This window comes from Corylus avellana, chromosome ca6 (genome assembly GCF_901000735.1).
Source record: "Corylus avellana chromosome ca6, CavTom2PMs-1.0".
In the NCBI taxonomy this organism is placed as follows: Eukaryota; Viridiplantae; Streptophyta; class Magnoliopsida; order Fagales; family Betulaceae; genus Corylus; species Corylus avellana.
Window position 1 is genome coordinate 11,349,768 of NC_081546.1, and position 17,215 is coordinate 11,366,982.

General features: G+C 34.6%; 1 protein-coding gene across 1 annotated transcript; it reads left to right on the forward strand.

Moving 5' to 3' along the window:
- Positions 1-9,852: 9,852 nt before the first annotated feature.
- LOC132184827 (stemmadenine O-acetyltransferase-like) lies at positions 9,853-11,461 on the forward strand. Its single transcript, XM_059598601.1, has one exon. The coding sequence runs from the start codon at positions 9,916-9,918 to the stop codon at positions 11,185-11,187; it is 1,272 nt and encodes a 423-aa protein (XP_059454584.1). The 5' UTR covers positions 9,853-9,915; the 3' UTR covers positions 11,188-11,461.
- Positions 11,462-17,215: the final 5,754 nt, after the last annotated feature.

Below are 17,215 nucleotides of genomic sequence, written 5' to 3' on the forward strand. Positions count from 1 at the left end.
TGGATTATTTCTTCTTATTTGAGTTGATTTGGAGGTCCTGAGAGCTGGAATTGAACTTGGGCTCTTACTCCAATTTAGACTTTGAGTAAGACTTCTTGACCGAGATTATTCTAATAGAGCCCCACTTAGACTGTATCTGCTGCTATTTAATTAATAGCTCTGTGGGCCTGTCATTGGCCCTAAGACCCAAAATCTGATTGACTTATAGTGTAATTTTATTCCCAACACTATTAATTCGATCAAGTTTGGAAGAGTTATTGGCACCACCTCCAGACCAATTAACCATTAATTAGCTTACTGGTATCACCTAGGCCTGTAATCGAGCCGGGCTTTGGCATGTCCGAATTCGACTCGTTTAGGAGATATATTAAACGAGTCGAGTCGAGTTCAAGCCAGGCCTTAAGACCCCTGCTCGAACTCGACTCGTAAGCCAACACCCCTGACTCGACTCGAGCTCGCGAGCCTAGCGGGCTTGAGCTAGAGCTCGAATAAAAGCTTGTCGAGCCTTAACTGAGTAGCTCAGCTCGCTTAAGGCTCATTTATTTCACTTTGTTGTTTTGTAAATCCAGCTTCAATATAACCTTCTGTAACCACAAATCAATCAATATACATAACAGATTTGGTTTAGATTCTTAACCAAAAAAATTTCCTCCACTTTCTCGGCAACCAAACAACAAGAAAAAGATAAGAAAATCAGATTAAACACACAACTTGAACCAAAAAAGGCACAGAAACTCGAAGCAAATCACTGTCTAAACACATGCTTAGCAAGAAAATACATCTTTTCCCCCACTTTCTCGGCAACCAAACAATAAGAAAATAAAAACAAAATCAGATAAAAAAAAACACAGAGGTGAAGTCATGAGTGAAAGTGAGAGTGAGAGTGAGAGTGAGAAGAGGCGGAAATGAGAGGAGAGTGATAGAGAGAGGCAGAGCAGTAGAGATGAGAGGAGAGTGATAGAGAGAGGAAGGTGAGAGTGACGGCTAGGGTTAGGGGAAATGGGAGATTGCTTCTAAACAAGGTATATATATAGGAGGTCAAAATGGCCCGTTTTGATCATAAATTATTATTATTATTATTTTTTTTTTCTGATAAGTAAAAAGATAACCCTTAGGGGACCTAGCAAGGGACAAGAACCCAGGACCACAAGGCAAAGAGCTTTGCACTTGACCAACTAAACTAGCACGCGTCTGATGCTTATGTTTGTTAAAAAAATATAATGAAAGTCGTTTTGAAAGTCGATAGAAGTCGATTCGGTGTCAGTCGAAAACCAACATCCAAAAATCTCTTCCGTCTACTGTCCAACAGAATGTCAGGATAAGAAAAACCATTCCTCCTACTGTCCGTCTTATGGTCGGTTTCGGTTGGCACTCGGTCAAATCACATGATTAAGTATTGGTCTTATGATTAGAAAAAAAAAATAGAAAAAATGTATTGATCTTATACATTTGTATTATTCAATATGCATATATGCATAATTATAATTTATAACAAACATGGACTTATATATGTATAATTTGTTATTATATAATCACATGATTTAATGATCATGTAAATATAATCATGTACATTATAATGATAATACATTAATACTTCCATTATGGTTATAAGTAAGACATTGTTGAATCTAATGTCAATTACTTAATTCGATATTATACAAATCACATTATTATTGTACACAAATATTATGATTAAGTATTTGAATTGTCATTGGATCATATGATTAAGTGTTGATCTTATAAACTTACAAAACAAGCAAAAATATTGATTTTATACATTTGGATTATTCAATATGCATATATGTATAATTATAATTTATAACATATATGGACTTATAACATACATTGGAACTAAGTCTCTAAGTATTTAATTATTGTATAATTTGTATTAGTACGATTTGTATACTTATGTCATATTATAAATGCATAATTTGTTATTACTTAATTTGATATTATATGAATCACATTATCATTGGCATTGTACATGAATAATTGATTAAGTATTGGAATTGTAATTGGATCATATGGTTAAGTATTTATCTTATACATTTATATTATTCAATATGCATATAATATAACTATAACCAATTATATATATAAACTAACAAGTCTGACGAGCCCTTATCGAGTTTTGTCGAGCGACTCGAGTATGTATCACTTATTTATTGAGTGAGTTACTACAGTACTGAGCTCAGGTTCGGGCCGAGCTTAGCCGAGCGGATCTCGGGCGAGTTGTCAGACGGACTGGTTTATTTACAGCCCTAGTATCACCCATTAAACAAATTAGACTAAAAAGTATGCAGAAAACAGAAGTACATGATTTGAGATTTCTACAACTGTAACCAATCATTAATATCATTATGTATCATTAATTACAGCTTAGAGTTTCCAACAATATTCTATGGACATCAATGAATAACTACCCAAATATGATAATGCGAGTTATTCCCTTGGTGTCTTCATCCTAGCGAATTTTCTCACTCTATCCTCTAGCAACCTTCTAAATAACAAAACGTCAAAGTGTTCGGCCGGTGGAAGAAAAATAATTGCATAAATCCATGACTTAGTAAGCAAATTATTAAAATTTTGTTATGCAATGAGTCTTAAATGACAATTTATAACTTGAATAGTAAATGTGAGTTTTCATAAATGTTACATGTATAGCTTGCATTATTATGCCATAAAAATGTATTTTATTTTAAAGACAGGATGAGGCATAATTTTGGTAACAATCATTGATATTTTAAGGCACAAAAATCATGCTAAAAATATATATTACTGACTATAGCTATTTTTCATATGGTCTATTCAAGCCCTTAACCCCTTCTTGGTAGGGTTGATTGACATTGTCCCGAGAGTCATGTAATAGAATACCGGTGCCTTGAATATTATACTCACTAGTAGCCCAACCGAGTCTGACTACAGGTGGACGTTCATCTATAGTGACCACTAATCAAGCTTGGGTGCACTGATCAGGTAACATGCATTGGATTCAAGGCCAAACATAAACAATAAGTCCTTATGACCATGAGGTCAAGCCCATATAGTAGGCTCATGACTATTATACTGTATGTACCGGTATCATACAATGCAAATTTTGTTCATTTATTATATTAAAATCATATTTAAATATCCATTCATCTATAGAAAATGTAATGAGCTTAGAACATGCATGTTTTGCTCAGTCCTTTAACGTATCGTATGTTGTTGTTAAAGCAGTTTTGTAAGTATTTACTTACCTTATCTGCCCATAACAAAAATACCCACCGATAACAACCATGACGAAGGATAATGGCTTTAGAAAGGTGCGAGAGAGCCACGCGCTAGAGTGTGGGGGTTAGATGGAGACGCAGAGGGTTTCGACGAGAAACGTGATGGTGGATAGGACTAGCGAAGGATGATGCTAAATAATTTTCAAAATTATTATGTATATATATATATATATATATATATATTTATTTATTTTGGTTTGTGAATGTTTTAAAATGTAAGGTTTTAAAGATGATCGAATGATTTTTGAAGGTGACTCCTTGCAAGTTATCAAGGCAATTGAATCAGAGGGGCTATGGTCAATACATCGAATGTATCCAACGAAAGCTACGTCTTTTGGAAAACGCTAAATTTATGCATTTAATGAGGGACGCCAATAGTGCTGCGCATATGCTAGCAAAATTGGCTACCACCCATGTCACTATGTCTACTTGGTTGGAGGATGTCCCACCAAGTGTAGGTGATATTGTACGGAGGGAGTGATCTTTCCTACTTGTGTGATCTTTTCGTGGATCTTTTTGAGATAATGAATATTGAGAATATTCCTTAAAAAAAAAAATGATCGAATGGAAAGTCTCCCAAAAAAAATAAATAAATAAAAGAAAAGAAAAGAAAAGAAAGAAGAAAGTATAGTTGGCATTTATAAAATTAAAGGGGAAAATATAAAAAAACCCTCAAACTACCAGCCGTTTTTTATTTAGCCCCATAATGTTCCAAAAGTAAGAAAGTAGCCCCCAAAATTACCAAACTATTGCATTTTGGCCACTCCGTTAGTCAAAACCGTCAGTTTGGACGGAAACTGCAAAACGACGTCGTTTTGTTATGGGTAAGTTACTACAATGCCCTTTTATGAAAAAAAAAATTTTTTGGAAAAAATATAAAAAAGCCTCCCAAACTACCAGCAGTTTTTATTTTAGCCCCATAATGTTCAGAAAGTGATAAAGTAGCCCCCCTACAAAATGACGTCGTTTTGAATTTCCGTCCAAACTGACGGTTTTGACTAACGGAGTGGCCAAAATGCAATAGTTTGGTAGTTTGGGACTACTTTATCACTTTTGGAATATTAAGGGGCTAAATCGAAAACAGCGGGTAGTTTGAGAAGCTTTTTTATATTTTTCCCAAAATTAAATGATCGTCACTAACTAATGACAATTACGTTCAAACGGTGCTGTTGATATTTGTTATTACCCTTTGCATTCCAATTCTAGTGGGGGCAAGAGAAGAGATTGAGAGGATCTCTTCCGCGAGGGATATGGACAAGACGAACAATGACATACTGGTACTAATAATGGTCAGTGGGGACTCGGTGCCCACCATAGCTGAGCTTTCGGTGCAATCATTTTTTAAAATATCAACGATCCCCTCTCGAAGTCTCCCGATCTCTCAATCGTCAGACAAACACATGGCTTCCCAAGTGCATCGTTTTGGGTATATATATATATAACCATTGATTCATTTTCTCATACTAATGTTGCTTTAAAACCACCTGCTTTTCTCTTTTGGTCAGTAAAACTGCTCATTCATTTGCAAAGCTAGTCGCCGGTTGCAACAAAAGGTGACGAGAATGGTTTTTGAAAACTATGGCGTGGAGAAGTACTGTGATTCTCACATGGAGAGCACAATTTACCGTCTTCGTTTCTACAAGTACGAGAAAGCGGATGGAATGAGAGTAAATTAGGTCTCCCGGTTCACACAGATAAGTCCTTCACAACCATATATACTCCATCAAAATCACGTACCAGGATTGGAGATACAAAGCAAGGGTGGAAAGTGGATTGGCTTTGAGCCCTCCCCTTCTTCTTTTCTGTTCATGGCTGGTGATGCGTTCATGGTGAGTGCGATCTGTTCATCTTTTTTAGGGTGAATATAAGACTTTCAATTTTGTACACCTTTTATTTTTTTATTTCAATTCTTTCAAAGTCTTACACTCATTTATGCAACAAACGTAAAAGTTTAAAATAAAATAAAAATGGGTGTTCGCTTAACCCACCTCTAAAAGCATCTCTAAGAGAATAGGCAAATTCCTCATAATTTATTAGCCTTTTTTCCTCTCTAGCATAATAGCTATTTTGTAGTTTTTCCTTCTAGTATGAATAGTAAATAGACTGATTAACGTATTCACTATTCACATTATAAACTTTATATATTATTATTTTTGTCTCCCTTTCTTCCTTTTACTCTCTCTCTCTCCTCCTCTTTCTTTCACTCTTTCCCGCACAAAATAATATTTAAAGAAAATAGATAGTAGACTAGAAAATATGTTGGAGTGTGTACGAAAAAATGAGTAGCTAAAATAAAAAATTGTACTTTTTCAGTAGCTATTTTGCCTACTTCTGCTAGAGATGCTCTAAGAGTGACATGCAGAGCCATACTCAGGGACGGATCTAGCTTTCAATTTGGGGAGGGACCAAGGGTCAAAATTTTTTTGGTGAGGGACCAATTAGCAAAAAATACGTTTTTATTTTATTTTTTTACCTTAATTTTTTTTTTTTTTTTGCCTTAAAACTTTTTTTTTTCTTGTAATTTGGGGGGGACCAAGGCCACTCCCAGTCCCCTCCATAGATCCGTCTCTACTACCATCACAAAGAGCCCTAGAAGAACCCATAATAATTAAGCCTGCTATCACTACAAAAAATAAAAAATAAAAAATAAAAAAATAACTAACATTGGTGACGTGTGAACAGTGTAATTTTGAAAATGTCACAAAAGAGTGACGTTTTTTGAGAAAAATGACACCCCATAGGGGGGACGTCATTTCAATAATACCATGTCGTCAAACATTGACGACGTGGCACTGTTGACACGGCGCCAACAGTACTTCTAGAAGGTGATGTGCTACTATTCACATAGGCACTACCCTTTTTTTTAGTCTATGTGCTTTTTGCCATTTCAAAAAGGTCACTAAAGCCACGTCACTAACCATATAGAGACGTTTTTTGGCCCAAAAACATCACTATATGGCAGTTATGCATTAAACTCATACATTTTTGTGGTGTGTACACGTACACCATGGCTTCCCCTTCAGGAGGATCTCTCTCTCCCCCTCTCTAGCTACATCTATTTTTCCCCTCAAGATTAGAATTGACTGAAGTGTTGGAGCGATATATATATATATGGCTTTTGGTAGATTTTTTGATTTTTTTATCCGTTTTATGAGACGTGATCTCTAATCGATTGAGTGGCCTTGAGGACAAATAAAGGCGGACTTTAATTGGCATGCAAAGACATTCACTCAGAAATGATAGATAATTATATTACTTAATTTAACGACACAAAAGAACATTATAAGTAAAATTATCCTCACTCAAAAAAATAATAATAATTAACCGAGTCTCTCTATTCGACCACCACCTTTGCTTCATATATGATCATCACATTCTTACAAGGCCTGCTGAGAACTACGTACACACCCGATCGAGTGGGCTTACCCATCAAGGTTTGGATTCGAATCCTTATAGGTGCTACTAATTTCTTGGAGGTCACACACCTCAATATTGCTTGATCCTTGTGAAGGGTGCATTTACACATGTCCGCAAATTGACCTTCAAGATGAATACACATGCAAAAAAAAAAAAAAAAAAAAAAAAAACTTCAGATACAGGAAATTACTGGAAACTGGCACCAACTAGTCAAGTTAAGAGAATTTTATCTCAAACCAAAACGACAAACGGCAAGCTTTGTCATATACAATGAGTTAAGGGGTAGATTACATATAATTATATATTGCTTTTCTTATATATATATATATGGTTTATCCCTCTTGCTAATCAAGTTTTGGACAAATATATATATAGTAAAAAGTTGATAGACATTTGTACGTCCGATGATGAATCGATCGATGTTTCATTATTAAGACTGCCCAACTTAATTCTTAATTTCGTGGGGAAGGATGTCTTAAAAGGTTGGTAGAAATTTTAAGTATATTCTAATTGTTTGGTACAAATTTAAGTACTATATCCTAAAAAGTTGGTACAAATTTAAGTATATTCGCTTGATGTTTCATTGATTAGACTGCCCAGCTTAATCTTGATGTGCTTTGGGAATTTAAAAAAAATAAAAATAAAGTATTTTGACATAAAGACAAAAACTGTTCTTGTATTTTTATAGTATGTTTGGATTGTTTGTTAGTGTTTTTGTTTTGAAAAAAAAAAAAAAAAAAAAACAAAGATTTCAGAAAAATGCGTACTGTAATTTTTATTCATTTATAAATTGATGAGGCAATTTACAATTAGTGAAATAATTAAGATATTTTCCACCCCCACTATTTAATTAAGCAACAGGCTTCCTCCAACTAAATTTAACTTTACATAAATCAATAAATCAAGATCAGATTTTTATCATATATTTTAAATCATTGTTTATCTTAAAAGTTGAAATAAAAACTTCTCTAACCTCTTTCAACTTCCATCACTTTTGTAATTATTTTCAAAAGTTGAAAAACACTCAATTTAGTGTATTGAACTTCCAATTTTTTGCAATGTCATCGCACCGTTAGTTTTCCTATTAAATCCCAACAGAGGGGTGTCAAAATTATCAAAATACTCTCATTGTTTTTGTTGAAAAAGAAGAAAAATTGCAAAGATTCATGCATTGGTCAGGATTTGACGGAATTTGTAAAAATACACACGCCTAAAATTTTACAATTTTTTTATATTAAAAAAAAAGGTTATTTTGGAAATTTTGACATGATTTAACGAAAAACCCTAACATATGGGTAACATTGGAAAATAAAAAACATAGAAGTTCAATATACTAAACTAAGACTTTTCGAACTTGTGGAGGTAATTACAAAAGTTATGAAAGTTCAATGAAGTTAAGTGAAATTTCCTCTTTAAATTAAAAGTACTATACACTGCACATTCACAAATTTTTATCCCACTATACTGACGTGGGAAAGACTAGGCTCGGCCACACTAACATAATAGGTTAAAAATAAAATATTAGTATGATATATCACATTTCTATATTTGACTTAAAATGGAGAGGATCTTTAACCATATATGGAATCATGGTCCCCTCCAATTCTTCTTAAATTCAAGAATTTCAAATTTATTTGTAAATCTTGACTGTCAGTTACACCCGAACCATGGAATCCTGATCTCTTTGGATTTCTTCTAATTAATTTCGGGGGCATGGTAGCCAAAGACGACTAAAGGTCTTAAATGCTCCTACGTACTCACCACACTAAATTCCATGGCCAGTAGGTAGTTGGAAGTACTTTTAGTGTACATTAATAATTTTTGTCCCTTTCCCAAAAAAAAAAAAAAAAAAAAAAAATTTGTTGGAAGTGCTTTTAGTGTACATAAATAATTTTGGTCGGAGTTGGACAAGCATGCATTTGGCAGTGTTTGCCATAAAAGATTTGGCTACATGCTGTTATTTGCTGTAGTTTAATCAACAATTAAGATTAAATTTTTTAAAATCTCTTTTCATTTTCTCTTTCATATTAAAAGCTTCTAAAAATAAGTCAACTTTACGATTCAATCTTGACCATTGATTAAACTACGTCATACATGTATGCCAGATCCGCCAAAAAAAACTTAAAAAATTAAGTAGACTGAAACTGTAGCAGATTTAATTGATGTGAGAAAAAGTAATAATGTTTTGTATGAAAAAAAAAAAAAAAAAAAATTATTTTGTAGTGATTTTTTTTATTTGAATTATAATAAAAAGTGATTGATGTGATGTAAAAAGTAAGAGAATGGTCCCTAACTTATTCTAACCTAGTAGTAGCCGCCTCCTCTCTCACTCGCACTCTCGCCTCACTCTTGCTGCTCCCTCTCTCTCGCTACTCCCGTCTCACTCTCGCTGCTCCCTCTAGTCCAGGAGCACTGACCTAGTCGCTGCTCCCAGGTTTCTCTCTCACATCTCTCTCTCTTTCTTTGGGACTCAAAAAAAAGTTCCTACTATTCCTCTAAAAAATAAACTCCAACATTTTTACTTTTTACATCTCATCAATCACTTTTTATTACTATTCAAATTAAAAAAAAAAAAATCACTATAAAACAATTTTTTTTTTTTTTTCACTTTTTCATACAAAATATTCTTACTTTTTTTTTTTTTTTACATCAACTAAATCTACTACAGTTCCAGTTCACTTCATTTTTCAAGTCTTTTGACAAACACAGCTCGTGTGATTAAGGCTTTTTGTGCATTCTCCCATGCACCCATCTCCCAACCATCTCCTCTCTTAAAATTTGTTGTTTTTTTTTTTTTTTGTTGAAAAAGCGAGAAGATAGTGGGGAGATGGGTGGGGGAATGCATTGTAGCAATCCTCACAAAAGGACGCATTTCTAGAAAATAAAATATTTAGTTCGATAGGGTTTTGCTGATTTTCCAAATAATAGTCAGAAATGTGCAGTTGGACCATTAAATTTCTGACAAATTATAGCTTTGAATGTTGTATTAGTGATTCAAAGTTTCTTACAAATTAATGTGATTGTGCATGTGATTCAAAGTTTCTAACTAAACCATTAAATTTACTTTACAAATTTTACTATTTACTTCATTTATTTCATCTTGAAACTTGAAAGAGATGTCTCCATCTCATTTCTATAAAAGCTAGCTGCAAGCTCGATCTTTAGAAAAGCATAAAACTTCAGTGGGAGGGTTAGCTTCTGGTCTAAATATAAAAGAGATCTATATATGGAGATGATGAAGGTTGAAATAATCACGAAGGAAATTATTAAACCATCATCTCCAACACCCCATGAGCTTAGAAACCTCAAAGGTTCCTTCCTAGACCAACTTGCACCCACCACTTATATTCCTATCATCCTTTTTTATCAACCCAAGAGCGGCCATGACTTTGATCAATCCAAGAATCGCCTTAAAAAGTCCCTCCAACAAACCCTCAACCGCTTCTACCCTTTGGCTGGATCCGTCAAAGAAGACCACTTCATCGACTGCAACGATGAGGGGGTCGAGTTTTATGAAGCTCGAGTTGCCTGCAACTTATCACAAGTTCTCCAACACTTCAACATGGAAATCTTGAACCAGTTTCTGCCGTTTGAATCCTTTGGAACCCATGAAGTTCTCTTAGCTGTCAAATATAATATCTTCGAATGTGGAGGAGTAGCCATTGGTGTGTGTTTTTCGCACAGGATCGCAGATGGAGCTTCAGCCACAACATTTCTTGGCGCCTGGAGCGCTACATCACGTGGGGGATCGGATGAAGATCATGTCTGTCCAAAATTTGATGCGGCCACGTACTTCCCACCAAAAGATTTGCCTTGGGGCATGGGAGACATTGGGGCCACAAAGGAAAAGATCGTAACAAGAAGATTGGTGTTCGACAAATCAAGTATCGCAGCTCTGAAAGAAAAGGCTTCCTCAACGCGCGTTGAGGCGGTTTCAGCGCTCATATGGAAACGTCTGATTGCGATAAACAAATCAAAACCGGCACCAGCAATAGTGCATGTAGCTGTTCATGCGGTGAACTTACGCCCCAGGATGGTCCCACCCTTGCCAACGCATTCCTTTGGGAATCTTTGGTACTTCGCCATGGCTGTATTATCACCGCTTGATCATCAGCTTGACCATGATGATGATCGTACGCTGGCGATCAAACTAAGTCATGTAATAAAAGAAATCGACGGTGATTACGTGAAGAAACTACAGAGCGATGAGTTTCCGGATTCGCTGACAAAGGGGATGGAGGTGTCCTCGATGGGTGACGTGGAGTTGTATAAGTTTACAAGTTGGTGCAGGTTTCCTCTTTATGAAGCTGATTTTGGGTGGGGGCAGCCCACCTGGGCGTGCTGTCCCAGTATGCCTTTTAAGAATCTTGTCGTCTTGACGAGTACAAGAGATGGACATGGAATTGAGGCATCTCTGAACATATTAGAGGAAGACGAGGTCGTTTTTGACAGGGATGAAGAACTCCTTCCATTTGTTTCTTGGAAAATAGCTGAGTAGCTACTGAATGCTAGCTGGGGCCTGGGGCCAATATATATATATATATATACATATGTTTCTGTCGGAATAAACTTTATTTAATCAATGCTTAATTTGTTTAATTATCTGGTGACGAAAGGAGTAATTCATGCACGCATGCATTATTCTGAATGTAATTCGCTCTTCTTCTCTAGTACTGTATCTCCAAATTGTAAGAAATTTTATTTAAAGTATGTCTCTTATGTCACATATATTATTGTAATTATAAAATATATATAATTACAGTGTTCAGTAATTTATTCAAATTAAAGTTTATTGTGTAAAATCAAATATTCTGAATTAAATTACTGATTTAATTCTTGTGAAACAAGTATTTGATTTTATTACTGATTTTATTTTGTGGAATCAATTAACTGTATTGATTTGATTTTTATTCCTTGATAGGAGGAATAATTAAGGTAACAGCTCTAATTGAGGGTCCCCTAACCTACCTATAAATAAGGCCTGTGTATTCCATTAATTGGCACTCACTGGTAGGCATAGGTCAGAAGAACCTCTCAATATTTTTTGTTTTCTAGATTTGGTTGCTGTGAAACTGTTCTTCAATTGGCTTGAGCAAAAGCATGGCTAGAGGTATTTATATAATTATTCATTCCGCTGCTAATTTTATTGTCAATTAGCATTTAATTATATATTGAATTCTTACGTGTGGTATCAGAGCCTCTTCTATGCCATATTTGCTCAGTTTAATTTTTGAGATATGTCTGCTATAAAATTATAATTTTGTTTCAACAATATTTTATTTTGTTTATTGATTATTGAAACAAAAATATGGTGATGAGCATAAAGTATGGAACCCACGACCATGTTGATATATATTTTGTTTTGTTTTATTTCTGTTGAAATTAAATGAAAGGCCATAACCACTTACTATTTTGTTTATGACCAAATTGCCCTCCTCTATTGTTTCTGTGAAACTTGGAACAAAACGTGGAGATAGCCGACAGAAAAGCCAGCCAAAAGAATATCCACCGCCCATCGGAACCAGAACTTACCGGTTTCCCCACAGCAGCGGCATTGGCCGCATAAAGTGAGCGCTGGCGGCCCGATGAGGACCGCTGGAGGCTCAAAGCAGCGGCAGCCCTGTACGGGCTGCCTGTGGGTAACGGCCGGTCGTCTGTTGCCGTCAGTGGCACTTTGCAGAATACAGCCGTGGAGGAAACCCCATACAGGGCCGCTGTGATGGAAAGAAACGGCAGCCCTATACGGCTGCCGAACTTCTGGCCGGAATGGTGGCTGTATACCGGGCTTTTCCCTAAAAAAAAAAAAAAAAAAAAAAAAAGAGCTGGCTGACCACGGTTATGCGCAATTACCTTTCAGTCTGATCATAGTGGCCCGTGGCATTAAGGTTATTTGGCCATGGAGCAACCCATGAATAGGAAGAATGCGTGGCTGACTAGGAACAAGTTGGACAAGGTTTTAGTGGGGATTTTAACCCATAAGGAAACCGGATCAAGTAAGCCCAATTCAGTTAAAAAAAAAAAAAAAAAAAAGGCCTGGGTAATTAAGTGGGCTTACCCTTAACGCAATAAGGTGGCCTAACCCGATAAAGAAAGCAGATCCAATACAATGGCCCATTCGGATTTAAAAAAAAAAAAAAAAAAGAGGGAAGGAAGATGATTTGGGCTTATAGGGTGTAGAACTTGGGTTCTTAAGGTATAAAAGGCCTAAGGCTACTTTCAAGACCAGTAGGTTATGTAGATTATTATGTGCAACTATTACTTTTTTTTATTTCTGTTATGATTTAAAGTGTTCAATATTAAATTATTGTTTATTTAATACATGAACTTAAGGATATATTTATTCATTTATATTGTTTAAATATAAATTGCTTGATGCCTGGACCTGAGAATAATTAACTAGGCCACATATGTTGGTAAATGTTTATGGTACTATTCAAAATTGTAATCGGAAAGCTCTGGCAAGGCAAGTCTTGGGACTTAAGTGTGCCGTTGTGCGCCCCCTCACTTACCTGAGACACTATCCGGTTGTATTTTGGAAAAATACCGTTTACCCACTGACATGTTGGTTTTGTCTTTTATTCTTGGGAACTTTAGTTTTGGCATCTATACAGTTATTGGATGTTAATGAAGTCGTGATTATCATAATAATTTTGGGAGAGCCACAGCATCCCGATTTTATAATGATAATTGCATCAAGATCATATATGTGAACTTCATAAAGAAAATTAACATCATGTTGTAATTAATTCATAAATTTAATTACTAATCCCCACAGGGACATTATTATTTTTATGAATTAATTAGAATAAGATAGTAAATTTAACTTTAAAAATAAAATTTTTCTTAGGCCCACAGGTACGGAGAATTTTATTTATTAATGTTAAATTTATTAGTCCTATTAATAAAGAGTAAATTTCATGCGTGATGCAACCTTTGCCCACAGGTAGGTTGAAATTTACTATTAAATTAGCATTGGTTAATTTAAATAAATTCGATGTTAATGAAGTCGTAATTGTCATAATAATTTTTGGGAGACCCACAGCATCCTGATTTTATAATGACAATTGCATCAAGATTATATATATGAACTTCATAAAGAAAATTAACACCGTATTGTAATTAATTCATAAATTTAACTTGTCAATCCCCACAGGGACGTTTTTATTTTTATAAGTTAATTAGGATAAGATAGTAAATTTAACATTGAAAATAAAATTTCTCTTAGTCCCACAGGTACGGAAAATTTTATTTATTAATGCTAAATTTATTAGTCTTATTAATAAAGAGTAAATTTCATGCGTGATGCACCTTTGCCCACAGGTAGGTTGAAATTTACTATTAAATTAACATTGGTTAATTTAAATAAGGTTATTTCATAGCATTAAAGTATATTATTTTTTTTGGTTATTGGATGTATTCCTACTGCTTTAATTATTATTATTTTATGTTCCAATAATTCATAGTGGTAATTTTTTTATTTTTTTATTTTTTTTTCTGACTGAAAAGAAAATGTGCTTTTCACTTTGGGGTATTTGGAGACTGAATTGGTGTTTCGTATGGACGAAATCAAGTACGCCACATGAGATTATTAAACATGAACGATTGGAGTGATTTAAATCACTTAAGTTTCAACGTTCATGAAATCTCATATCAAGGAAAGCATTAGGGTTTTATTCCTTAATGTTTTAGGGCCAAAGAAAGGTCATTGAGGAACATTTAGTGAGTTCCAATAAGGCTTTGGCCTGCACCCTAATAGAAAAGCTTTAAAGTCAAACCTTTTACAGTTTCAAAATGTGTGTAAGCATATTATGGAAATGAAGGACATAATAGCTCATTATCAAGTCCCTAAATGTTGAGATTTTGAGTTATTTTGGTCAATTTTATTTTCTCTCATCTAAATATGGTATTTTTTCAAAATATCTTGTGGCACACATACGGATAATTGGTCAATAAAGAAATTTCTAATCATGTGTGTTCAAGAAGATGAGAGACTAAGACATGATCAGAATCCAGAAGTTACTCATGTTAAGGGAAAGACCTTTATAGGCAATCATGTCCAATACTTAATGAATGAGAACAAGGTGCCAACAAAGTGTTATGGCAATAAAATATTTGTTTCTCTTACACTAAGGAAATTGTGGGCATATAAAGAATGATTGCATAAAGTATCATAAATGACTTGAAATAAAGGTAATCTCATACATCTACTGTGTCATGAATCTCTTTTATTGACTCTTCTAAATACTGTGTGGATTGAATTTGGTTTAGCGGTCCACGTTGTCAACATAATGCAGGGTTTTCTAAATGATACTTGTTTACAATTGGAGGTTGTTGGGATCTATTGATTAATTTTAAAAATTCAGTTATGTTATTTTGACCTTAATAATGTTTTTATATATTCCACGATTCTTTTAGAAAGTTAATTTCTATTTTAGTTTGTTAAAATCAAGTTTGAACATTATTAAAATTTTTGGGTGGAATATTAAATTAATTGTCTATTTAAAATTGATCTAGATCCCAATTTTTTTTTTTTGGAAAATTAATCCCTGCATATAAATGTTGACATAAAGCAGAGTCTTATGAATGAGAAAATCCTCTATGTTATGGCATTGGAGATTGGATATATCTCTATAAAGAATAAAAGGTCGATAAATGATAGAGTTTTATGACTCTTGAATTTTACTACCTTTGGTATTTATGTGGACTGCATTAAAGAAAAGTAGACCAACTATACCAATAAAGGTGCCAACAAAAGGATTTTTGAAATTCTTAAGATCATGTACAAGTGTAACATTTTTTATACTTTTTGCCTAAATGGTTAGAGATATCCTATCTCTTTCGGTAATAACCATATAAGGTTTATGTATCTCTATCTTCTAAATCATAAGGTTGAGGCATTAAATGCTTTCAATACCTATAAGGTAGAAGTAGAGAAACATAACAAAACAAAAGTCAAGATCGTACGATCTGATAGAGACAGATAGTATTATGGTAGGTACACGAAAAGGGGACATGAAATGTAATGTTATATTCTCCTAATGGAGTGAAGCCTTGAAAACCGCTGTGTATACATTTAATTGGGTTCCATTCAGAGTTGTCCCTAAGACGCCTAAATTAAGGAATGAATGGAATCAAGTTCAAATTGTTTACATATGTGGGGTTGTCTTGCTATAGTGCGGATTTATAATCCACACCTAAGGTAATTAGATTCAAGGACAACTAGCAGAATTTTATAGGTTATACAGTAAACTCCAAGGGTTTTAGGCTTTACTGTTCTTCATTTAGTCCTAGAATTGTTGAGTATAGATATTCAAAATTTTGAGAGGACACTAAACTTAGTGGAAGTGCTTATCCTCAAGGGATTGAATTAGATGAAGCACAAGAGTTGACTGAAGCCCCTTCACATGAAGGTGTTTGATTGTGCTTAAAGAAAATCAAATTGATTATCTTGAACCACAATCGGTTTCAGAACAGTCAACTCATAAGGAACAAGTTCAGAATGAACCTACTCAGACTTTGTCAAAAGTAAATGAAGTAGGATTAAGAAGATTCTCTAGAATAAGGTGACCAACAATCTCTAGTGATTATGTTGTATACTTCCTGGAGTTTGATTTTATGTTAGACCTAAGGACGATCCAAAAATTGTTTTCACATCATTTTGGGTAGAGATAACTTCACATTGTGTTTCAATGCCATGAAGGAGGAGATGAAATCATTGGCTAAAATTCAAGTCTGTAATCTTGTTGACTTACTAAAGGGAGTTGTAGCCATAGGCTGCAAATGGGTTTACAAAACCTAAAAGGATGCTTCTGGGTAATGTTGAACAATATAAAGCTAGACTTGTAGCCAATAATTTTACTCAAAAGGAAGGCATTGATTGTCATGGTATGAGTAGCTCATTTTAGTTTAGAGCTATATCAAAAGGATGTGAAAACAATTTTCCTGAATGAGGATCTTAAGGAGGAGGTGTACATAAAACAACTTAAAGGTTTTTTTTGATAACAATCAGAAAGCTTACAAATTAAGGATATCTATTTATGGACTAAGATGGGACTCTCACTAGTGGTATATAATTTTTTTACAAGGTTATTGCCTCACATGGTTTTATTGAGAACTTTGTTAATCATTGTATATACCTTAAGGTCAGTGGGAGTAAAATTACATTTCTTTTAGTCCTATATATAGATAATATTTTGTTTGCAAGCACTAATTTAGGTTTGCTACATAAAGGCTTTGTTTGGCAACAGCCTTGACCCAGACACTGTTCAGTGTCTGGGTCAAGGCTCGGTTTTTGGGGTAAAAATTTACCCACTTTTCCCCATTATGCCCCTATCTCTTACGGATTGAAACAGGCCCCTTTTTGTGTCTTTCCCACGTTGAACAAAGGAAAAAGGCCAGCGTCTCCCCAACACAGTGCCCCTCACACGCGTCTGAAGCTGCCTAAGGAAAACCATTTCTGATTTCTCGCCCCCGCACTCCCTGCGCTTTGTTTGCAAAATTTCTTCCCCCCTCACACGCGTCCGAAG